This window comes from Photinus pyralis, unplaced genomic scaffold (assembly GCF_008802855.1).
Source record: "Photinus pyralis isolate 1611_PpyrPB1 unplaced genomic scaffold, Ppyr1.3 Ppyr1.4_LG6, whole genome shotgun sequence".
In the NCBI taxonomy this organism is placed as follows: Eukaryota; Metazoa; Arthropoda; class Insecta; order Coleoptera; family Lampyridae; genus Photinus; species Photinus pyralis.
In genome coordinates this window covers 24,232,752-24,258,429 of record NW_022170663.1, presented here as the reverse complement: position 1 = coordinate 24,258,429, position 25,678 = coordinate 24,232,752, and the positions used below count along the sequence as shown (strand labels likewise).

The 25,678-nt window shown below is 39.3% G+C and overlaps 4 protein-coding genes across 5 annotated transcripts; 3 read left to right on the top strand and 1 right to left on the bottom strand.

The window, feature by feature from the left end:
- Positions 1-3,281: 3,281 nt before the first annotated feature.
- On the top strand, positions 3,282-7,952 carry LOC116172966 (homeobox protein six1-like; the record flags this gene model as incomplete). 2 transcript variants are annotated; one of them, XM_031490247.1, is given in 3 exon segments in its annotated part: positions 3,282-3,552; positions 3,603-3,849; positions 7,770-7,952. In XM_031490247.1, coding segments are annotated over 3 exon segments (663 nt in total), but the record flags the coding sequence as incomplete, so codon positions are not given.
- A 214-nt stretch (positions 7,953-8,166) lies between these two features.
- Positions 8,167-9,790, top strand: LOC116175050. The gene is made up of 4 exons (XM_031493107.1): positions 8,167-8,276; positions 8,330-9,159; positions 9,207-9,447; positions 9,497-9,790. Exons 1-4 carry the CDS (start codon positions 8,234-8,236, stop codon positions 9,700-9,702), a joined length of 1,320 nt encoding a protein of 439 aa, XP_031348967.1. The 5' UTR covers positions 8,167-8,233; the 3' UTR covers positions 9,703-9,790.
- Positions 9,791-12,121: 2,331 nt separating this feature from the next.
- Positions 12,122-13,294, top strand: LOC116174726 (spermatogenesis-associated protein 17-like). The gene is made up of 4 exons (XM_031492697.1): positions 12,122-12,199; positions 12,253-12,735; positions 12,782-13,009; positions 13,058-13,294. The coding sequence occupies exons 1-4, from the start codon at positions 12,132-12,134 to the stop codon at positions 13,290-13,292; spliced, it is 1,014 nt and encodes a 337-aa protein (XP_031348557.1). The 5' UTR covers positions 12,122-12,131; the 3' UTR covers positions 13,293-13,294.
- Positions 13,295-15,379: 2,085 nt separating this feature from the next.
- LOC116173124 (cysteine-rich motor neuron 1 protein) lies at positions 15,380-23,442 on the bottom strand. The gene is made up of 2 exons (XM_031490404.1): positions 22,348-23,442; positions 15,380-16,643 (listed from the first exon to the last, which is right to left on the bottom strand). Exons 1-2 carry the CDS (start codon positions 23,240-23,242, stop codon positions 16,393-16,395), a joined length of 1,146 nt encoding a protein of 381 aa, XP_031346264.1. The 5' UTR covers positions 23,243-23,442; the 3' UTR covers positions 15,380-16,392.
- Between the last annotated feature and the right edge of the window lie 2,236 nt (positions 23,443-25,678).

The window sequence follows — 25,678 nt, the reverse complement described above, 5'->3', positions numbered from 1 at the left end:
TCTTATTACATACTTTTCAGAGAATTTAAAAATCGGAGGCGACTTTTGAAGCCTACAATTTCAAAAAATTAGATTATTTGAACCTTGAAATGTCTAAAACGTTATCGTAATTACCTTTGATTCTCCTAAGTCGCCGTCCAAATTCGTTATTCCGAATTTTTTTATTCTCATTACTTACTTTTCAGAGAATTTAAAAATCGGAGCCGACTTTTGAAGCCTAAAATTTCAAAAAATTAAATTATTTGAACCTTGAAAGTCTAAAACAGTATCATAATTACCTTTGATTCTCCCAAGTCTCCCAAATTCGCAATTCCGAATTTTTTATTCTCACTACATATTTATCTGAGAATTTCAAAAACGGAGGCGACTTTTGAAACCTAAAATTATAATTACCTTTGATTCTCGCAAGTCTCCCAATTCACAATTACGAATTTTTTATTCTCATTAGATGCTCAGTTGACAATTACAAAATGGCAGGCAACTTTTGAAGCCTAAAATTAAAAAAAATTAGATTATTTGAACCTTGAAAGTCTAAATCATTCTCATAATTACCTTTGATTCTCCCATGTCTCCCAAATTTGTAATTCCGATTTTCTTTATTCTCATTACATACTCATCTGAGAATTTCAAAATCGGAGGCGACTTTTGAAGCCTAAAATTAAAAAAAAAAATAGATTATGTGAACCTTGAAAGTCTAAAACGTTATTATAATTACCTTTGATTCTCCCAAGTCGCCCAAATTCGTAATTCCGAATTTTTTTATTCTTATTACATACTTTTCAGAGAATTTAAAAATCGGAGGCGACTTTTGAAGCCTAAAATTTCAAAAAATAAAATTATTTGAACCTTGAAAGTCTAAAACAGTATCATAATTACCTTTGATTCTCGCAAGTCGCCCAAATTAGTAATTCCGATTTTTTTTATTCTTATTACATACTTTTCAGAGAATTTAAAAATCGGAGCCGACTTTTGAAGCCTAAAATTTCAAAAAATTAGATTATTTGAACCTTGAAAGTCTAAATCATTCTCATAATTACCTTTGATTCTCCCATGTCTCCCAAATTTGTAATTCCGATTTTCTTTATTCTCATTACATACTCACCTGAGAATTTCAAAATCGGAGGCGACCTTTGAAGCCTAAAATTTTAAAAAATTATATTGTTTGAACCTTGAAAGTCTAAAACGTTATTATAATTACCTTTGATTCTCCCAAGTCGCCCAAATTAGTAATTCCAAATTTTTTTATTCTTATTACATACTTTTCAGAGAATTTAAAAATCGGAGGCGACTTTTGAAGCCTACAATTTCAAAAAATTAGATTATTTGAACCTTGAAATGTCTAAAACGTTATCGTAATTACCTTTGATTCTCCTAAGTCGCCGTCCAAATTCGTTATTCCGAATTTTTTTATTCTCATTACTTACTTTTCAGAGAATTTAAAAATCGGAGCCGACTTTTGAAGCCTAAAATTTCAAAAAATTAAATTATTTGAACCTTGAAAGTCTAAAACAGTATCATAATTACCTTTGATTCTCCCAAGTCTCCCAAATTCGCAATTCCGAATTTTTTATTCTCACTACATATTTATCTGAGAATTTCAAAAACGGAGGCGACTTTTGAAACCTAAAATTATAATTACCTTTGATTCTCGCAAGTCTCCCAATTCACAATTACGAATTTTTTATTCTCATTAGATGCTCAGTTGACAATTACAAAATGGCAGGCAACTTTTGAAGCCTAAAATTAAAAAAAATTAGATTATTTGAACCTTGAAAGTCTAAATCATTCTCATAATTACCTTTGATTCTCCCATGTCTCCCAAATTTGTAATTCCGATTTTCTTTATTCTCATTACATACTCACCTGAGAATTTCAAAATCGGAGGCCACCTTTGAAGCCTAAAATTTCAAACAATTATATTATTTGAACCTTGAAAGTCTAAAACGTTATCGTAATTACCTTTGATTCTCCCAAGTCTCCCAAATTCGCAACTTCGAATTTTTTATTCACATTATATATTCATCTGAGCATTTCAAAATCGGAGGCGACTTTTGAAGCCTACAATTTCAAAAAATTAGATTATTTGTACCTTGAAAGTCTAAGACATTCTCATAATTACCTTTGATTCTCTCAAAAGTCTCCCAAATTCGCAATTCCGAATTTTTTATTTTCATTATATATTCATCTGAGAATTTCAAAATCGAAGGCAACTTTTGAAGCCTAAAATTTCAAAAAATTAAATTATTAGGACCTTGAAAGTCTAAAACGTGATTATAATTACCTGTGATTCTCCCAAGTCTCCCAAATTCGCAACTTCAAATTTTTATTCACATTATATATTCATCTGAGAATTTCAAAATCGGAGGCGACTTTTAAAGCCTAAAATTTCAAAAAATTAGATTATTTGAACCTCGAAAGTTATCATACCTACTTACCTTTGATTCTCTCAAGTCTCCCAAATTCGTAATTCCGAATTATTTTATTCTCATTACATACTCATCTGAGCATTTCAAAATCGGAGGCAACTTTTGAAGCCTAAAATTTTAAAAAATTAAATTATTTGAAGTCTCCCAAATTCGAAATTCCGAATTTTTAAAATCTCAAGCTTTGAAGCTTAAAATTTCAGAATTATGAATCTTGGATGCCTAAAATCCTATACCATGGATAGTGTTTGATAATCCCAAGTCTGTTAAACTCTTAAATTCGGATTTTTTAATTATTGCGGGCCCAAAATCTTTTGTTGTCAATAGCAGACGTCTTTTTAGGTTTTTTGAATGACGGAAGCCTAGAACCGGGTCATATTAACCTAAAGCTTTTGATGTTTTTAGAATTTAGGAGTCACAAATGAGAGGGTACGGAAATAGCAGGCATCGTTTGAAGTATTAAAAGTTCAAAAAATGGAATTTTTGGATTTTTGTGCATCTTGTCTTAGGGAGGGAACCAAAAATTGAGTTTTTTTACGAAGTGTCCTGGAATTGTAGGATTAACAGATGGGACTATTTGAAGACCTACAAATTTAAGTTTCTGAAATTTCAAAAAATCAAAAAATTGGAATTTTGTGGGTTTTTGTATTCGGACCAAAGAAAGGCAAACGAGACAGTTATTATAATCGCCTCTTAAAAGTGAAGCAATTACAACAATGCATTATTTAAACAATATCGAAAGGAAGTGTTTATCAATCAATTTGTAACGACCTGCCGATAATCTCAGTTTACTGTTCATTGATAGACGTATTTTATCTCAGTTTCATTGATGAATTTAACGGCTTATCGGTGACGTAGGTACAATGCATGTGCGAGGCGCTACATCAACGGGGGGACGTCGAGCGTCTCGCCACCTTCCTTTGGTCGCTGCCACCCTCCGAGCTGTTGAGAGGCAACGAGAGCATCCTCAGGGCGCGCGCCGTCGTCGCCTTCCACAGGGGGTCCTTTCACGAGCTCTACGCCATACTCGAATCGCACTCGTTTAACCCGCGCTGGCACACCGACCTGCAGAACCTGTGGTTCCGCGCCCATTACAACGAAGCCGAAAAGATACGGGGACGTCCACTAGGTGAGTGAAAGCGACGTCGGGTTAATCACGTCAGCGATCTTTCCTTACAGGAGCGGTAGACAAGTACAGGTTACGCAAGAAGTACCCCCTGCCGAAGACAATCTGGGACGGGGAGGAGACGGTTTACTGTTTCAAGGAGCGCAGCAGGAACGCCCTGAAGGAGTGCTACGCGCGCAACAAGTATCCGACGCCCGACGAGAAGAGGGCGCTCGCGAAAAGGACGGGACTCACGCTGACGCAAGTGTCGAATTGGTTCAAAAATAGACGGCAAAGGGATCGCACGCCGCAATCAAGGCCGTAAGTATGAGCCGAAACGTGCCTATGATACGTTCACGCTTTTCGCTCGGTATTATTGATTTACATTCGCCCACCACCAGCAGTCGACGGCTCGCCGGTGGAGGTTAATGGGGAGGCATTTCCTGAGCGACAGTGTCTGGTTAACCACCTTCGCTTTATGGGTTCTGTGTGTGCGTGAAAAATCGAAATTAATTTCGTTCCCTGCGGTAGCAAGCCAAACAACTGCAGCTCGGATCAGTCTTATACAGGGTGTTCAGTTACATACTAATTTAGTCATGTATATTGAAAGGCTCTCATGAAATAAATTCGTAGCTCAAATACGCTCAATGAGGTTTGCATTATTAATTGCAGCACCCTGTATAATAATCGTATTGAACAAATGATTTCTAGCACTCAAATGCTGCACGGTAACAAAAAATGAAACACCCCGTATGTTACTATAGTTTTAAATTTCGCGTTAATTCCTTTCCGTTGACTTTGAATTTGTTTCGCCTAATTTGTTTTCTTCTGTTTTCATTTTCCCCTCTCACTCGCTCTATTGGTACGCGAAGGCAACGTTAGAGCTTTGGACCTGAAAGCCAGAACAATTTCAGTTTTTTCGTGAGCATTTTCTAAAAGCATCCCTTAAAAAGGTCGAATTAGGGGCTAATTTGCGGGTAATTATGGTAAAAACAATTGATTTAATTCAATTGCACTTAAGACCACACGATTTGTCGCCTAATTGATACTAATTAAGGCATAGAAGGATAATGTTGTGAAATAGTCGCCAATTTGCGAATAATTACGGTAAAATTAATCGAATTTAATTTAATTAAGAAGCTGCATAAAAGGCTACCACGATTTTAATTACTTTAGAGGTGCAAAGTATAACTTTAACCCCACGGTGAGAGCCTAATTGACGCTTAATTAAAGTTAGAATGGTATTAGTTGCCACTTTGGAGAGTGAATCAATCGGATGTAATTCAATTGTACACAGTGTAATTTTTACCCCACTATTCGGCGCCTAATTACGTCTTAATTAAAGTATAGAAGGATAATTTTTTAAAGTATGTCGAATTTGGGAGTAATTACGGTAAAATATGTGTATTGATCGAGTTTAATTCAATTATAGAAGAGGTACATAATTAAAGAAGAGCTATCGAGATTTTAATTCTTATTGAGACCCAAAATATAATATATTAAATCAAATTAATTCATTGTAATTCAAATTAATTCACTTTAATTCAAATTAACTCGCCTTAATTCAAATTATTTCACGTTAATTCAGAATCATTCACGTCAACTAATGTTAATTCAAGTTAATTCACGTAAATACGAATTAATTCGCGCTAATTCAAATTAATTCACCTAAATTCTTGTTAATTCTAATTAATTCACGTTAATTCAAATTAATTCACACCGTTCAAAATTGACGCTTGAACCCAAGCGCTCTCTAAAAAGATTTCAGAACTTTGAGCCATGAGCCTGAATGTTTTAGAGATCAAAGTTGACGCATGCAATTTGTACCCAAGCGCTCTCTAAAAAGATTTCAAAAGTTTGAGACTTGAGCCTGAACATTGAGAGATCAAAATTGACGCTTGAACTCAAGCGTACTCTAAAAAGATTTCAGAACTTTGAGACTTCAGCCCGAATGTTTTAAAGTTGACCAATGCAATTTGCATCCAAGCGATCTCTAAAAGATTTCAAAAGTTTGAGACTTGAGCCTGAACCTTAGATCAAAATTGACGCTTGAACCCAAGCGCACTCTAAAAAGATTTCAGAACTTTGAGCCATGAGCCTGAATGTTTTAGAGATCAAAGTTGACGCATGCAATTTGTACCCAAGCGCTCTCTAAAAAGATTTCAAAAGTTTGAGACTTGAGCCTGAACATTGAGAGATCAAAATTGAATTTGTACCCAAGCGCTCTCTAAAAAGATTTCAAAAGTTTGAGACTTGAGCCTGAACATTGAGAGATCAAAATTGACGCTTGAACTCAAGCGTACTCTTAAAAGATTTCAGAACTTTGAGCCATGAGCCTGAATGTTTTGGAGATCAAAGTTGACGCATACAATTTGAACCCAAGCGCACTCTAAAAAGATTTCAGAACTTTGAGACTTGAGCCCTAATGTTTTAGAGATCAAAGTTGACGCATGCAATTTGTATCCAAGCGATCTCTAAAAATTTCAAAAGTTTGAGACTTGAACCTGAACCTTTAGAGATCAAAATTGACGCTTGAACCCAAGCGCTCTCTAAAAAGATTTCAGAACTTTGAGCCATGAGCCTGAATGTTTTAGAGATCAAAGTTGACGCATGCAATTTGTACCCAAGCGATCTCTAAAAGATTTCAAAGGTTTGAGACTTGAACCTGAACCTTGAGAGATCACAATTGGCGCTTCAACCCAAGCGCTCTCTAAAAAGATTTCAGAACTTTGAGCCATGAGCCTGAATGTTTTGGAGATCAAAGTTGACGCATGCAATTTGTACCCAAGCGCTCTCTAAAAAGATTTCAAAAGTTTGAGACTTGAGCCTGAACATTGAGAGATCAAAATTGACGCTTGAACTCAAGCGTACTCTAAAAAGATTTCAGAACTTTGAGACTTCAGCCCGAATGTTTTAAAGTTGACCAATGCAATTTGCATCCAAGCGATCTCTAAAAGATTTCAAAAGTTTGAGACTTGAGCCTGAACCTTAGATCAAAATTGACGCTTGAACCCAAGCGCACTCTAAAAAGATTTCAGAACTTTGAGCCATGAGCCTGAATGTTTTAGAGATCAAAGTTGACGCATGCAATTTGTACCCAAGCGCTCTCTAAAAAGATTTCAAAAGTTTGAGACTTGAGCCTGAACATTGAGAGATCAAAATTGACGCTTGAACTCAAGCGTACTCTAAAAAGATTTCAGAACTTTGAGACTTCAGCCCGAATGTTTTAAAGTTGACCAATGCAATTTGCATCCAAGCGATCTCTAAAAGATTTCAAAAGTTTGAGACTTGAGCCTGAACCTTAGATCAAAATTGACGCTTGAACCCAAGCGCACTCTAAAAAGATTTCAGAACTTTGAGACTTGAGCCCTAATGTTTTAGAGATCAAAGTTGACGCATGCAATTTGTATCCAAGCGATCTCTAAAAATTTCAAAAGTTTGAGACTTGAACCTGAACCTTGAGAGATCACAATTGGCGCTTCAACCCAAGCGCACTCTTAAAAGATTTCAGAACTTTTAGCCATGAGCCTGAATGTTTTAGGGATCAAAATTGACGCATGCAATTTGTATCCAAGGGATCTCTAAAAATTTCAAAAGTTTGAGACTTGAGCCTGAACCTTGAGAGATCAAAATTGACGCTTGAACCCAAGCGCACTCTTAAAAGATTTCAGAACTTTGAGACTTGAGCCCGAATGTTTTAGAGATCAAAGTTGACACATGCAATTTGCATCCAAGCGATCTGTAAAAGATTTCAAAAGTTTGAGACTTGCGCCTGAACCTTGAGAGATCAAAATTGGCGCTTGAACCCAAGCGCACTCGAAAAAGAGTTCAGAACTTTGAGACGTGAACCTGAATGTTTCAGAGATCAAACTTGACGTATGCAATTTGTACCCAAGCGCTCTCTAAAAAGATTTCAAAAGTTTGAGACATGAGCCTGAACCTTGAGAGATCACAATTGACGCTTGAACCCAAGCGCACTCTAAAAAGATTTCAGAACTTTGAGACTTGAGCCCGAATGTTTTAGAGATCAAAGTTGACGCATGCTATTTGTATCTAAGCGATCTCTAAAAGATTTCAAAAGTTTGAGACTTGAGCCTGAATGTTTTAGAGATCAAAGTTGACGCATGCAATTTGCATCCAAACGATCTCTAAAAAGATTTCAGAACTTTTGACACTTGACCATGAACCTTTTTTTCTTCCTTTTTTTATTATATTTTGTAACATGTTTCTTTTCTTTGTAGGGAGCTACTGATGAGCAACCTGTCGCTCGGCTCTGCAAACGGACTGACCGGCCACCAAGGCGGCATCGAGCTGAGCACGTTCCCCGCCAAACTTTTCGACCCATCCTGTACATTATCCTCGTGCTACAACGATTACCAAATATAGTTACTAAATGATTATTATTTTGTTGCATTGTATATTTATCGTGTGTTTATATGTATATTCTATTAAATAAATTTGTTCACATAAATTCGAGTTATGACCACCAGGCGGCGCTCACATTCTTCCCGCTATTTTCAAACTTAAGGCTGGTTGAATGGATGTCAAACTGTTGTATTCCTCTCCCTCTCCCATGGTGGGTACAAAACAATTTCCTCAGTCCTGGTAATTTAATCCTCCCACGCCCCATGCGCTCAAATTAACGATATTTCCCCAGAGAGCACTTATCTCATCAGCAGCTTGTTTTCTACGACACCCACTCGGAATGAGACCTGCAAGCAAGCCGTACGTGTTGCTCGCGATAGCGTGTAAGTTTATTCAAGTAATTAAAAATTGTTGTTTAACTCAGAAGCTGTTTTAGTGGGCCTTTTGCACTTCGTGACGCCAAGAACGACCGAACCCGAGGCCTGGACAGAAGAATTATGGCCGACAAACTACGAAAGCGCTAATTTCACGGGAATGGAAGAAACGGAGGCATCTGGAAACTACTCCTGGAGCAACATTTATGACCATTCTTCGAGCGATGTTGAAGATAACTCCACGAAACCGTTGTTCACGCAGCATGTGAATGTCACAACACGCACTGTTCACCTTCCAAATGCTACCACCTGGTGGGACCTGACGAACCGCACAGGTGAGGACGGCGCCCAGCATGTGAATGCAACAGAACTGTTGTCTTTCGTGAATGTCACTCACCCCACTATTCATCTTCCAAATGCTACCACCTGGAGGGAACTGACGGACGACCCAGATGAGGACGACGCCCAGCATGTGAATGCAACAAAACTGTTGACTTTCGTGAATGTCACTCACCGCACTATTCATCGTCCAAATGCTACCACCTGGAGGGAACTGACGGACGACCCAGGTGAGGACGACGTCCAGCATGTGAATGTAACAGTGAGTGCCCAAGGAACCACCCCCACTGTTCACCTATGGGAAGAGGCAGCTTCGAACTCCACTACTACTACCTGGAGGGAAACACCAGACCACCCAGGTAAAGACAACAACGTGACAGAAAGTTTCAATCCAGATTTTGACCAGCCGTCCACCCCCTCACGCGAACCGCACCAGCCACTCGTCTATCGCAACTACGGTCGCGCAAATGTCACCGGAAGCGGCTGGCGCATAACGGTTTACGACGAAGACGACGTGCCGTGCTTGAAGATGAATCTGCAAGTCCTAATCAATGTGAGTAACCCAAACTATCCGCCATAGCTACCCCTCGACACTTCCAGGTGTATCTCGTACGAAACAACCCGCGCTCGCCCCCTTCCTTCATCCAGATGCTCCCCACGTCACCGGATGAACTGCACGTGGAGGGCGAGTGCAACAACGGATCCTCGCTGGTCTTTCTTTCGTGCGAAAGCGCGAACCTCACGCTGAGCTTCGACGGAGGCGAAAACGGCACGTGGTCCCTGGTCGAGGTCGAACTGTCGGTGGTAAATCGCGAGTGGTTCGAGAAGCACCAGATCTGCGGTAATTATGGCGTTCGGCTACGTTGATTAACTAGCGCTTGCAATTGCAGAGTCTCCCTGTGATCCCATCGGTTTGAAGACGTCCCCTGAAGACGCCTGGTCGTATAATTCGCGCACCAGGTGTAGAAAAGTCGACGTACCTCTAAAACACGGGGAGGGGAGACTACAAGCGATGGTATTTTTAATGGACGATTTTCATGTGGAGCCCTTCCTCTCGACGGAGAGGGTTGATTTTGAAGAAAAGAAATGCCAATAAAGTGCAAAATTTGTTCTGGATTCTACCTCGTGACACTAACTTTTCCTTTGTTGTATTAGGAGCACAGTAAAGAGCCTTGTTAAACGTATTTTGTTCTGCTCTATCAGGATCACAGAAACGTCACAACATGTAAAATTTGTTTGTGCTAGCTTTTCCATTGATGTTCTCCTGATACTTAACTTTCTTTAAAATTGTTCTATCAAGAGCACAACAAAATAAGGCAGGAAAAAAGTCCTGGAATTAGGAACAAGGGGCTCTCCTGCTACGAACGTCAATGGTTAAAATTGTTGCGTTGGGGTGTAAAATTGATTCTTGCAAAGATTCCCACGTATTTCAGACTTTTTTTTATTGTATCAGGATCACAGATACGTCAGAACGTGTAAAATTTGTTTGTTGTGGCTTTTTCATTGATGTTCTCCTGATACTTAACTTCCTTAAAAATCGTCGTATCAGGAGCACAGGAAAGTAAGGAAGAAAAACTATTCACGGATACAAAGTCCTCGAATTAGGAACAAGGGGCTCTCCTGCTACGAACGTCAATGTTAAAAATTGTTGCATTGAGGTCCCAGAACAGCAAGAAGGTATAAAATTGATTCTTGCATACATTCCCACGTATTTCAGACTTTTTTTATTGTATCAGGATCACAGAAACGGAAGAAAGTGTTAAAGTTAAATGTGTTCCTGAATCCGTTCTCGCGTATGATGTGCGTGTTCATCATTAGGAAGGCAGGGACACAGTCTAAACCATCTTCTTAGATATTGATTTTCTCGCACATTTTACTCTCCTGATACGAACTTGACATTACAAGAAAGCAAGAGGGTGTATTTATCCTAAAATAAATTCGCGCGTATTTTGTTCTGCTCTATCAGGATCACAGAAACGTCAGAAAGTGTAAAATTTGTTTGTGGTAGCTTTTCCATTAATCTTCTCCTGATACTTAACTTCTTTACAAATCGTCTTATCAGGAGCACAGGAAAGTAATGAAGGAAAAATTATTTACGGATACAAAAGGAAGGTTATACACTGCCTTTTTTTGAGGCTTGAAAAAAAATTGTCTCAGATCGACCCGAAAAAAAAATTTTCTTATACAATGTGACCTGTAGAATCCATTTAGAATGTGACCTGTAGAATCCATAATTTCAAACAGTTCCAAGATTCATAAATAAATTTCCCTGTAGTTTTGTCCCGACCATAGAAGGGTAGAAGGGGGCTAAATGGGAAAAACGGTTTTCTCACACATTATGTTCCCCTGATACAACCTTTTTGTTGTGCCAGCATTAGAGAACCGCAAGAAGGCGAAGCTTATTCTCAGGTTTTACGTATTTCGTTTTCTTGATGCAAATTCGCATTAAGAGTACTTGTATTAGGATCACAGAAACGGTTTCTCTTTCAGCAATTGTTACATTGATTAAGATTTCCTCCAAAAATGTTTTTCACCAGGATCATAGCCGCGCAAGCAAGTTCGCCTGATATAAACGGTTCTAATACAAATTGCTACATCAGGATCTCATAAACCTAACGTGTGTAAAATTTGGATATCATCGCATACGTCTTACGTTCTCCTGATATAAGTTTTCAATTATATTAGGATAACGGAAGCATTGTTAAATTAGGAACACAAAACCGCAAAAAAAGTGTAAACTTTTTTCTTAGCTCTCAAACCTTTCCCTCTCCTGATACGAACGTGAATTTTAGAGACTTTTACATAAGGGACGCAGAAGAGCAAGAAGGTATAAAATTGATTCTTACATAAACTGTCAGGTTGTTGTTATCCTGATTCTAATTTTCTTAATTGTACTAGGATCACAGTAATGGAAGAAGTGAAGAATTTGTTCGGAGACACCTCCTCACGTATTATGTGCTCTTGATACAAACTTCTTTTTTAGAAACTCTTGTATTAGGAACACAAAAACGCAAAAGTGTAACATTTACTTTTAGGGCTCAAGTCTTTCGCTCCTGATACGAAGTGAATTTTAGAAACTGTTACGTATAAGGGTCGCAGAAGAGCAAGAAGGTGTAAAATAGATTCTTACATAAACTTTCACGTTGTTGTTCTCCTGATTCTAATTTTCTTAATTGTACTAGGATCACAGAAAGGGAAGGATTTGTTCGGAGACACCACCTCACGTATTATGTGCTCTTGATACAAACTTCTCTTTTAGAAACTGTTGCATTAGGAACACAAAAACGCAAAGTTATTCTTAGCTCACAAGTCTTTTGCACTCCTGATACAGTAGGAGCGCAGGAACGCAATTTTTTTCGTTATACAAACACAACAGATGCCATCTCACGGTTTATGACCACCCTGATATGGACTTCTGTCTTTGTTTTATCAGGAGCGCAAGAACGCGAAAGGAAAACAGTAGTGCCATCTACGGACTGATGCGCAATCTACGACTTATTGATCGGATTCGAGTGGGCGTCTGTCATGGCTTCTGTACGTCAATACATTCGCGACGCAGAAATCTTTCCGGTTCACATTATAAAGAAATACGCGTAAGGGCAGTCGCGACCACCCCCTGTTTTTCTCACGAGCCGTATGCTTACAGCGCCTTCGAGGACATCGGTAAGAAGCGACACTTCGCCGCGCTGAAAATTCAACGAGTTTTCCGAGGGTATCTGGTACGGAAGCTGGTGGAGAGATGGCATCGCGCCGCGATCGTTCTCCAGAAGTTCGTGCGAAGGTGGTTGGTGCTGTGGCACCTGCCGCAGTTTTACGAGGAGTACTTGCAGTGGCGTAACGAGACCTATTACCACAGGATGGCGACACGAATCCAGGCCGCTTGGCGCGGGTATAAGGTGAGAAAGGGGAGGGTTCCCATCAAGGAGCTGCTACGGAGACGGCTGTCGATCGAGCGACTGAACGAGAAAATCGTTTTGAGCATGAGGGACGCGTTCAAAAACTTGGAGAAGGAGAAAATGGAGCAGATGAACAGGGAGGCGGAGGGGAAGGTGGCGTTTATCATCTTTAAGCTTCACCACCACTTGAGAACGTACCAGCGAGAGGGCATTTACTCCCGTCACAACAGCAAGTGCGTGCCTACTTTGTTAGTTGTTCTGCTCCGAGGGTATTTTCAGACAGCTGTCCCCCATCGAAGTTTTGTTCCACTCACTACCCCTGAGGAGATACATGGACGACTTGCGTAGGCGATACTATTCGGAGGTGGGCCGCGAGCGACCTCCTCGCCGTTACATGTTCCTAGACAAGAAAATGCAAGAAATTGAAGACCTGTACAGGAATTTCGAGAGATCCAAGCCCGTGACTGAGATCTCGGTACCGGTCGACGTGGTGGCCCACGATAAACCGTAAGTGTTGGAGATATCTCAATGAAAAAGTGTCGAGGGAGTTTTTAGGTTCGATTTACTCTCCAAACCGGCCGAGCTCCGTTTCGAAAGGCGAACTCTCTGCAGGGATCAGTACCCATCTCCGCCGTTTAAGCTTGAGCGAACCGTCGACAGATCGAAGCACGTGGCCGAGGAGGATTTCGACTTGTTCGTTCACAAGAAGTGCGCGAAAGGGAGAGGTCCGCCGCCTTACTATATAGACCACTGGACGAAGAGGTGCGAGGAACACTATTGGGCCGATTAATGTTTATGTGTATCTCGCCTACGAATAAAATCAGTAAATTTTGGTGTGTGTTGGGAACAAGGGGCGTGTTACCCGTCTGAGGGGCTCGCAAATTGTTTCCTCTGATCTCTACTTATTCATTTTGTCATGAATACGTGCTCGTGCTCAACTCGCGCGATCAAAAATTTAATTCGAACCGTAAAGTCGGCGTTCGGGAAGTTTTGAAGAGGTTTGACAAACGTAGCTCGCAACTTCATTTCGCCTGGTTCGTTTTATGTGGTCGTACTTTCGCGAATTCGAACGTGAAGTGGTCGAATTCATGAACTTTATTTCAAGTACAGTAAAACAGGATCGTCTCCTTTCGAGTCCCTAATTTACGACGAATTGAGTTGCTTGCTCTTTTTATATGGCCGAGAAAATTTCATATAAACTATAGCGAATAATAGTTGAGCCCTTTTCTTCGGAGCTTCAAATAAAATTAGTGACCGTTCAGCATTCTCGCCTTACCATGGATAGGGATGGTATAAAAGCTCAATGTAAATCGTCACGCACAAATTTTAATGAAATTAATTGGTAATAATGGTCGTCGAATATGCGTTTGGATGTTTTCCCACAGAAATCGACCCATAAGTAACGATTTAGCATTTATAAACCATGAATTAGGTAATTCGGATCAACCTGAGCCTTTCTTTAGCTGGGGGAAAACACTAGTGTTGCCACAAATACTGCAATTCATTAAAGTCTTGAAGGCTGAGCGCTTTTGTGGGAGAACGTATTACCGGCGGGTTTGGGGGTGTGGAATGCGTATAACTGACAGAATGGTAGGGAGAGCTAAGCGTCCAGTACCATTGTAAAGTAGAAAACCAGGAAATCTGGGGGAATCTTGCGCTAGTTTCTTTTTCAAATGCCCAAAACCACCCTCTATCCAAACTCTGAGCTATATTCAAAACCCTACTCGAGTTTTCCTAGTGTTGTAATAACCACACTCGTGTGAAATCTATCAGCGCCCAGTTACTCAGAGCAAAATACTTATATATTCGATCGATTTGGGAGGTAAAGTTCTACACCGTTGTGTAAAGTACGCCATCCGGGGGTTTTATTTGGTATCAACCCGTAAAATACTATGGGTCACCCAGTATATTGAATTTCATTTATTTTCAATCGGTGACGTGGTCGCTAATTTGAGATTGGACACAAGTCCGCACTTTGGATTTGAAGTAAATGTTGTTCATTTTTTTCATTCTTTTGTAAAAATGTTTATCTCCGGTTAGCGCGATAAGGTTTCGTTATCGCTGCGCGAGCGAATTAAATTTCAAGATAAGCTGATATCTCCGATAAGAAAACACGGGTGTTTTGTGCCTGTTGAGTACCATGAGTTTATTAACGCTTGGGAATCAGTACCTAAGCAAAATCGAACGTTGGATAATTTTAGGGTGAAGTAATGTGTTGTTGAGCAGCGGCTGATTGATAGATCCTCCTCGAATAGTTCAACTGAGGATGCTGTCTATTTTTCCAGTAAAAATAAGCAAGAAACCGAAGCAAAGCAATGGCCACAGTAAGGGCGGTGGGCGAGTGGCGCCAAATCAAAGAAGTTTGTCCTAAAATGTTACACATGTGGCGAGTTAGGCCATTATAAGCGCGACTGTAAGAATTCCAAGAAGTAGGGCATGAGAGATTAGCTCATAAGAACAAACGTCATGTTCCGACCTTCCTGGATGGCTACGAGGAAATTGGTTTCCCGCGCGGGCGGGGATTGGGGAAATGTACATTTTTTTGGGCCATCGTGACCCCTTTCAGTGTTTGTCTGTCCGTTGTCCGTGCCATACATTTTGAGATATTTATTTATATTTGTATTGGCACCGAAAAAATCTCAAAAAATCTTGCCCGAATCACGCATGTGCACACTATTTCAAAAGTATAATTCATAATCCGTCCGTCCGTGGAGTAATTGAGGCAGATGTAAAAAAATTATTATAATTAAAACGGACTCATTGAATTTTTTTTTAATTAAATAAAAATTCAAAGAGTCAATTCTTTAATTAAAATAATTGTTTTAAATCTGCCTCTATACTTCATAAATCTCCCACGCGTGGACGATACATAAGACAATAACTTAAGTTTGTTTATTTATAATATTTTTAATATATACATACAAACATATATTCACCATTTATGAAGCCGTTTAATAAATATGTATAACTAAATATTATAATTACAGGTCTTAACCACTACATCACTTTCAAATAAAGAAAATAATTTTTTTCTGTAATCCTATCCCAATGAGACATTTTAAATTATATCGAATACTCCTCAATATTAAAATACTTATAGTCAATACTGCAAATAATTTCAAAAACTAAAAAATAACACAGCGTTTACTACATTAAACACAATAATATTGTTAAGTCTTGCTTAGGAACAATTAAGTTATTATATATTGTAAATATATAGATATATAAATTATAGGGTGTATTTGGGGGGAAGGGGGGGCAAAGATATGTGTGTGAGAAAAATTAATGCACCCCGTTTATAAATAATTAATAGTAAATAAAAAGTCGCTATCACAATACAACAATTAAAATAACTTAAACGGTATTAGAATTCGTAAATGTTATAAAAACTAGAAGTAATATTTGCTTACATACTTTGTACAAGTAACATACTTAAAATTTGAAATGTTGATTCCTTTTGTGATATGCCAATCTGTCGAAAACCGAAAATCGACCTATTTCAATAATAATTATTGTCTTCTTATCAAGTTATTCACAACAGTCAGTTTTTCATTTTTACATATTAAACGTTTTTGATAGTATAATACAAATTTATACTTAAAATATAAACTAAGCTAAGATTTATAAAAATTACCTAAAAGGATTTTTTTTTTGGAAATTTTTACAGGACGCACAGCAAAAGTACAATTTTTTCGAAATAAGCGCCTTGAAATACTACTACTCTCTACAGGATTAAAAGGGGGGAGTCTTCGCCCCACATATCGCAATAGAAACATCAACATTATTCGTCTGTATTTTTAGCAAAAAGCCTTTCGTTATTATTTAATTATATCACAATCTTATTAAATAAATAAAAACTTAACAAAATAATTAAATATCCTTTTTACAAACTAAATTACATTCTTTTTCTCGTTGTAACTTTTCAATTCGAAATTCTTCGAGTTGATTATCGGCGAGATGTTGAGGTTCTTGTCGAGCGCCGCCTCCTTTCCGACGGGCCTGTAGTTGTAGTGCATCTTGTACTTCTGGCGGTTCTTCTCGGAGCACTTGAGGAATGTGAATAGGAGGATGCCGGCGAAGATTGCGCCGACGACGAAGCCGGGTATGCCGTATTCCAAGATGCAGCTGTAGGTGCAGTCACCTGAAATTTTGCGTTCGATAATTAATTGTGGGAGTCGCGTCGGTAATTGATATGCGAAGCGGCGAGAGCGTGCGTTCCGAGAAATGGACGAGAAGTTTCGACGAAACCGTGTGGAAAAACTGGGGCAGATTTCGCGATTAAGTAGAAAGCATGCACCATCCTTTAAAATGACTCATGATTGGTGTGTTGTATGTACTGCGGAATTCTTTGATATTTACGTCCAGAGAAGATCTTGAGCTTCGTGTAGCAAGAAAAACTAGGTTTGGGACTACAGGAACCGTGAGTACAGTGGGAACTCCCTACAAGGCACGTCACTGGAAGCAGACTGTGAAATCCAACCGCCCTAGGAGGAACTTGGCCGAAACCGCTACAGGCTCCGAAACCACGAGAGCCACGGGGCCTCCCAGGTCGGATGACGATTTTTCATCAAGACTCCCAGGAAACAGGGGACATTAAGAGGATCGAAATAGGGGAGAGGCCTTGCACATCGCGTGCTCTGACTAGGCCACTGTGAAATTGTTGGGAGAGCGAATACTGCAGGGAAAAGGCGAGGCTACGGTTTCTCAAAGCTTTTCCAAACCGGTGCGAAATCTCGGAACCCCCCGAGGAACCGGAGAAAGTACCTCAATCGGGTGAGTAAGAAAAACCTCGGGCATTGGGAAGGATAAGTCATGATTGATCTTCACTTCTCCAAGGTCACCTACCTTTAAATCTATGGGGAAACCAAGGTTTAAAAAAAGTAGAAAGAAGCTGCCGAATTACAAACATCCTGAGGGATCATGCGCACCCTAAGTGCCTTATGAATGCACATGAATCATAGGAATAATAAGAATTTTCGTTAACAATACGAAAACATAAAATCCTATCAATCAAAAATCCCACAAACTTAGGAATCATCTGTGATTCGGATGTATAAAATAAGAATAACAGAGGCATATAAATCTTCGTGACCAAAAAGAGTCCCATGAATCATAACAAATTGCACAAACTTAGGAATCATCTGTGAAAATTTCAACGCATATAATTCATAAGAATAATAGTCATTGGGTATAGGAATCGTAGTGACCTGGCCGAAAAAAAGTCCTATGAATCATAAAAATCCTGTAAACTTCAGTATCTATTGTGAATGTTAGGATACATATGATTCATAGGAATAATAGTCATTGGGCATCGGAATCGTAGTGACCTGTACGAAAAAGAGAATCCTATGATTTATAAAAAGTCCCACAAGCTTCAGGAACATTTGTGAATGTTAGGATGTATATCATTCATAGGAATAATAGAGAATCCTATAAATCATAAAAACCACGATCATTTCTGAATGTTTCGTCACATATGATTCATAAGAATAATAGCCATTGGACATAGGAATCATCGTCACCAATACGAAAAAATAATCCTATGGATCATAAAAGAACCCGAAATCTTCGGGATCATAAGATAATGTTATGAAGACTATGATTCATTGGAACAATCGCCATTGGGGAAGGGAAAAGAAAAAAATCCTCTGATTCATAGGAATAACAGACAATCATTCGGTATAGGAATCGTAGTGGCCTGTATAAAAAAAGAATCCTATGAATCACAAAAATCCCGGAAACTTAGCGATCATTTGTGAAGTCATTGGGCCTGGCAATCGTAAGCAAAAAATTGAAACCTATGAATCATAAAAATTCCACAAACTTAGGAATCATCTGTGATTCGGATGTGTAAAATAAGAATCACAGAGAATCATTGGGGATATAAATCTTCGTCACCAAAAAGAGTTCCATGAATCATAACAATCGCACAAACTTAGGAATAATCCGTGAATGTTAAGATGTATATGATTCATAGGATTAGTAGTCATTGGGTATATAAATCTAAATGACAAATACGGAAAAAAAAAGAATCCTATAAATCATATAATCTCACAAACTTAGGGATCAGTTGTGAATGTTAGGATGCCTACGATTCATAGGACTAATACAGTCATTGGGCATAGGAATGGGAAGAAAAAAAAATCCTGTAAATCATAAAAATCCCGGAAACTTAGGGATCATTTGTGAATGTTGGGATGCCTATGACAGATAGGAATAATATAGTCATTGGACATAGGAATCGTAGTAAAAAGTCCTATGAATCATAAAAATCCTGTAAACTTCAGGATCTACTGTGAATGCTAGGATACATATGATTCATAGGAATAATAGTCATTGGGCATCGGAATCGTAGTGACCTGTACGAAAAAGAGAATCCTATGATTCATAAAAAGTCCCACAATCTTCTGGAACATTTGTGAATGTTAGGATGCATGTCATTCATAGGAATCTTCGTGCACTGTACGAAAAAAAGAATCCTATGAATCATAAAAATCCCACACTTAGTAATCATTTGTGAACGTTAGAATGCATGTGATTTCTAGGAATAATCGAGACCCATTGACCATAGAAATCGTAGTGAACGGTACGAAAAAAAAAGAATCCTATGAATCATAAAAGAACCCGCAAACTTCGGGATCATAAGAGAATGTTATGAAGACTATGATTCGTGGGAACAATCGCCATTGGGCAAGGGAAAAGAAAAAAAATCCTCTGATTAATAGGAATAATAGACAATCATTCGGTATAGGAATCGTAGTGGCCTGTATAAAAAAAGAATCCTATGAATCACAAAAATCCCGGAAACTTAGCGATCATTTGTGAAGAGTCATTGGGCCTGGCAATCGTAAGCAAAAAATTGAATCCTATGAATCATAAAAATTCCACAAACTTAGGAATCATATGTGATTCGGATGTGTAAAATAAGAATCACAGAGAATCATTGGGGATATAAATCTTCGTCACCAAAAAGAGTTCCATGAATCATAACAATCGCACAAACTTAGGAATAATCTGTGAATGTTAAGAGGTATATGATTCATAGGATTAATAGTCATTGGGTATATAAATCTAAATGACAAATACGAAAAAAAAGAGTCCTATAAATCATACAATCTCACAAACTTAGGGATCAGTTGTGAATGTTAGGATGCATATGATTCATAAGACTAATGCAGTCATTGGGCATAGGAATGGGACGAAAAAAAATCCTATGAATCATAAAAATCCCGGAAACTTAGGAATCGTAGTGACAAATACGAAAAAATGAATCCCATGAATCACAAAAATTTCGGAAACTTAAGGATCATTTGTGAATGTTGGGATGCCTATAATAGATAGGAATAATATAGTCATTGGACTGGACATAGGAACGTAGTGAGCTGTTCGAAAAAAGTCCTATGAATCATAAAAATCCTGTAAACTTCAGGATCTATTGTGAATGTTAGAATACATATGATTCATAGGAATAATAGTCACTGGGCATAGGAATCGTAGTGACCTGCATAAAAAATAGAATCCTATGACTCACAAAAATCCCACAAACTTCTGGGTCATTAGGATGCATGTCATTCATAGGAATAATAGAGAATCATAGGAATCTTCGTGTCCTGTACGAAGGAAAGAATCATATGAATCATAAAAATCCCACCACTTGTGAACGTTAGGATGCATATGATTCCTAGGAATAATCGAGACCCATTGCCCATAGAAATCGTAGTAAACTATACGAAAAAATGAATCATAAACATCCCGCAAACTTAGAGATTATCTGTGACATGATTCCTAGGAATAATAGACAATCATTCGGTATAGGAATCGTAGTGGCCTGCATAAAAAAGAATCCTATGAATCATAAAAATCCCGCAAACTTAGGGATCACTTGTGAAACGAATGCGTGTAATTCACAGGAATTCATTGTCATTGGGCATAGGAATCTTCGTGACCAGTACGAAAAAAAGAATCATATAAATCCCACAAACTTAGGGATCATCTGTGAGTGTTACGATGCATATGATTCATAGAAATCATTCAGGAATAGATTGGGCATAGGAATCGTAGTGACAAATACGAAAAAAATGAATCCTATGAATCACAAAAATCCCACAAACTCATCATTTGTGAATGTTAGGATGCATATGATTCATAGGAATCATCCAGGAATACAGTTATTGGGCATACGAATCTTCGTGACATATACAAAAAAAAGAAACCTATGAATCACAAACATCCCCGGAATCATTTGTGAATTTCATGATGCATTTGATTCACAGGAATAATCCCACAAACTTAGGGATCATCTGTGAGTGTTACGATGCATATGATTTTTAGGAATCATTTAGGACTACAGTCATTGGGCATAAAAGTAGTAGCCCGTAGAAAACTGGAATCCTATGAATCATCATTCATAGGAATAATAGTCATTGGGCATAGGAATCGTAGGGACCAGTAGTGCGAAAAAACTGAAATGTATTAGTAATAAAAACCCCGTGAGCTGAAGGATCATTTGTGAATGTTGGGATATGATTCACAGGAATAATACAATCATTCGACATAGGAATCTTCGCGACCAGAATCCTATGAATCATAAAAATCTCGGAAACTTAAGGATGATTTGTGAATGTTAGGTTGAATATGATTCATAGAACTAATAGAGAGTCCCCGGTCTTCTATATTTTGAGAAAGGAGAAGGTAGAGAAAGAAAGAAAGAAAGAGAGAAAGAAAGAAAGGAAGCGAGAGAGACGCATTAGGAATCATAGTGAGCCGTACGGAAAAAAATCCTATGAATGACAAAAATCCTGAAAACTTGGGAATCATTTATGAATGCTAGGACGCATATGATTCAGAGGAATAATAGAGGGGCATTGGGCATAGGAATCGAAGTGGCCTGAACGAAAAAAAGAATCCTATGAATCATAGAAATCTCACAAACATAGGAAACATTTGTGAATGTTATGATGCTAATGATTCATAGTGACTTGAACGAAAACATCCTATGACTCATAAAAATCCCGAATGTTTAGGATGCATATGATTCATAGGAATAATAGAGAATCATTGGGGATAGGAATCGTAGTGACCCGTACGAAGAAAAGAATGAATCACAAAAATCCCGGGAACTTAGGGATCATTTGTGAATGTTAGGATGCCTATGATTCATGGGAATAATAGTCAATCGACGGAGGACGAAAAAGAAAGCTATGAATCATAGGAATCTTATTTTTCGAATCGGTGACTTAAGAGTCCTTAAGATCAACGTGATTAATTACTATGATTTTTTAAACTACCTGGGATTTCTAATTCATAAGAATCTTATTTTTGAGCAGGCAACTAAACGATCAAAGAGATTTTTATGATTCATAGAAACAATTGAAAAGGTGTCAATGATTCCTAACGATGTTATTTTCATGATTCCTAAACATCTTAAGAATTGTAGAATAATCTTAGGACAATTAGAGTGCCCATGATCTCTAAACTTCCTGGGATTTCCGAGTCATAAGAACTAAAAGTCTTAAGGTCATTTTTATGATTCATAGACATCCTAAGACTCTGAAGGTGTCAATGAATCCTAGAATTTTCATGGTTTATAGACATCCCTAAGAATAAGAAACGGAGTCAAGAAGGCCAGAAGAGGCGTGAAGCGAGAGTCGAGATGTCTCTTACTGACTTTTTAAAATATAGCTCTGACTACGTGGCTGCGCCGCCTCGCCTTCGTAGGGAAATAAGGAACGGAACGATTACATCGGCCGGTTTTGGTATCAAAGCATCAGAGCCCAAAAAATTGAACTAGTAGGAGGAGAAAGCGTGGGGGAAGAGCCGAAGACCATCTCGACGAGCAAGATTACCTCTAGTCTTCGTATGATCGCTTATGCAAACGGTAGTAGATGGCGTTGTCGTGGAACTCGTAGAGGTGGAGGAATCAACCGTACTTTGCACATCTTCGGCCTCGGCTCGACTCCTGACGAGATTCGTGAGCTCCTCTTCGGTCAGGTTGTACTCCTGAAGCAGAAGGTCGAGCCTGTCCGTTTTGTTTTGAACCAACTTGCACTTGCAGATCTCGCACCCTTGCTTGTTCAGTCTGAAACCGTTCTCGCACATCTTCCTGCAGGCGGACATCGGCGGGCACTTGGCCTCGCTGGTCAGTACGTCGCACATGTGCGCTATGCACTTTGGCTCGCCGTGAACGCACGTGCAGTTGGTGCAGCTGTCCACGATCCAGGTCTCGTTGTGGTGGTAGATCTTGTTTTCGACCAGGCACGTCCTCGACATCTCGCTGGGGGTTATGGACGAGCAGACGGAGACGCCATTCTGGCAGTTGCACTGGGTGTCGCCCAAAGACCAGCTGTCACCGTGCGAGTACAAGGTGCCGTTAACCGTGCACGCGTTCTCACAGAGGTACAGGTCACAGCACATTCCCGGCACGTTCCTGGCGTTCCTCAAAATGTGCACTTGAGTTCCGTTACACTTGTGGGGCGGGCACGGGTAGCACACGCACATGTCGTCCAACGTGGCGTTGTTGTACGCCGTGGGGTAGCTGTCCGAGGGACACTCGATACACTTCACTTTTTCGCAGCAATCCTCGCGTTCGACAACCGCGACCGACCGTTCGTCGCACAGATCGGGCAGCTCGCACTTGTTCACGTCGCACTCGCACGTACCGTTCGAAAGCGTGTAGTGCTGCTTCGCGCACTCGCACTTGCGACCCGATCTGAGAACCGCGCCCGGCAGACACGGACACATACCTTCGATTTGGTCCTCTTCGACGCAGCCCTCGCACGTGTACGTCGGGCAGCACGAGCCGGGCACGTCGGTCAGGTTCGCGACCTGGACGAGAGTCGACTGGCACGGCGGCTTGTCGCACAGGGTGTAGTCGCACTTGCAGACGTCCTCAATTTTGACGCTGTCCGGCGGACATGCCTCCTCGAAGTGTTCGTCATACTCTGAAAGAAAAAGCGATCATTTAGTTTCCTCTACGTCTCATATTCTGCGCCTACTAAGACTATTCCTCTATCAGGAGCATACAATTTCAATACAACATTATTAGCACAGAATTTCTTAATTCAAAGTGAAACGGTATTCTATTCAGCTACCTGTTCACGTGACGCTACCCGTGCCTACCAAAATTATTAACTCATCAGGAGCACAGACTTTCTAAAATAGGTACTTCCAAAGATCATCCTTTTAGTATCGGGAGCGCAGACGCGTTCTCTTACATGTCACCCTATTTACGTGACGCCATCCACGCTTACATCAGCTATCAATACCAGGAGCGCAGAGGGGTTTAGATTCCAATGTCAATATTGTAAGAGAGCGAGGCGAGGCGGCGTAGCGTAGCCCTCATCTGCGCGAGTTCAAAATACGCGATGGAAGTTACACTTCTACCGTATTGAAAGAATTTGATGCGTATGTCTGAGATTTAAATGTCAATTTTGAATGAAACCACACTATATTAGGCGCACATTGTGAAAATCCTTCAATAAAGAATTTATTATTTATTAATATCCGGAGTGCATACGTATAATTCTATAAGTTATACATTCACGCTTATGTCATCAGCGACTACCTGAATTACGACGCTATCAGGAGCACAGAATTTGTGAAATACTAAAAGAGCATTTCATTACGTGACATCAGTCACCTACTGAAATAATTACGTTATTAGGGGCACAGAATTTCGAAAATATCTCAAAAAAGCAATATTGGAAGTGCCGAAGGGATCTCCTCTAAGTCACATATTTACTTGGTGCCATCAGCGACTAGAATCTTGTAAGGTTTCAAAAAAGCATCGTATCTTTCTCTTCTCTGCGGAAGTGCAGAGGTATTATCTAAGAAACACATTCACGTGCCACAATGCACGTCTATCTATTCTAAATAATTACTCTATCAGGAGCACAGAATTTCTAAAATACTTTTTATTAATATCCGGAGTGCAGAATTGGTGTTCTCTAATGCCGTCAGCGATAACCTAGCAGGAGCATGCAATTTAGAAAATATTTCAAAAGATTATTATCAGGAGCGTAGATTTTTCAAGATATTTTAAAGAACATCTTATTCATATCGGGCGCAGAGAAGTATTTTGTTCCGCTTCATTTATTCATATGACGCCATCGACGCCTACCTAAATATGTTCCCTATCAGGAGCATAGAATGTCAAAGGTATTTCAAAAGATCAATCTATTTACGCCTCTCTATGTCATATTCATGAACTGCACCTACTAAAATTACTACCTTATCAGGAGCATACAATTTGTAACACATTTCAAAAGAGCATCTTTTAGTAACAGGAGCGCAAAGGTATTTTCCGTTACTTCACCTATTCGCGTGACGCATCTACCTAAATTATTGCTCTTATCAGGAGCGAAAAATATTTTCCTCTACCTCACTTTTTCTTTTGACGCCTTCTACGTCTACCTACATATTTTCTTTATCAGGAGTGCAGAATTTTCAAGATATTTTAAAAGAGCATTCGATTAGCATACGGCGTGCAGAAGATATTCTCCTCTAAGTCAGATATTTCACGTGATGTAATCAAAGACCTAAATTACAACAGTACCAGGAGCACAGAAAAATGTCAAAGCGTCTCTATTTAGTACAGAAAGGCACAGGTATATTCCTCTAAGAAGCCCTTGCACTTGACGCTAACTGCGTCTGTGGAAATAATTGTCAGGATCATAGAATTACTAATAATGTAATTAAGGAACCATTCAGAAATGTTCGGACATAAATAATTAGGTACCTAAACAACATTTCGCATGCTAAAAATATCAGGGCTCTTTATTCCGCGCATGCATAAGAAAGCGGGCGACCAGGTAGAAGGCGATTGTGCTTTTTTTGCTCGCCGTCTTAATCCTCTTAAGTCTACGCTACGCCAAAACCTGTACCCTTTGTCTCGGGAGCAATATAGATCATTCTCGCGTGATTTACGACTCCCGATGCTGCACTCACCTGAATTATTCCTAAAGCAACCGCCGTCGCCGCCCCCGTGAAAAAAAAATCGGTCCGCTTTGTGCAAATCCGCGTTGTAATTACATTTTTTGTATAAATAAAATGTTTTAAACCCGGAATACGTTTTGTGTTAGCCCGGAGCGGTAAATTTGCGTGTTTGTTTTTGATCATTTTCAATTTAAAATTTCTCCCATCCCATCCCCCTAAAACAATAGCGTCTATTTTGATAAA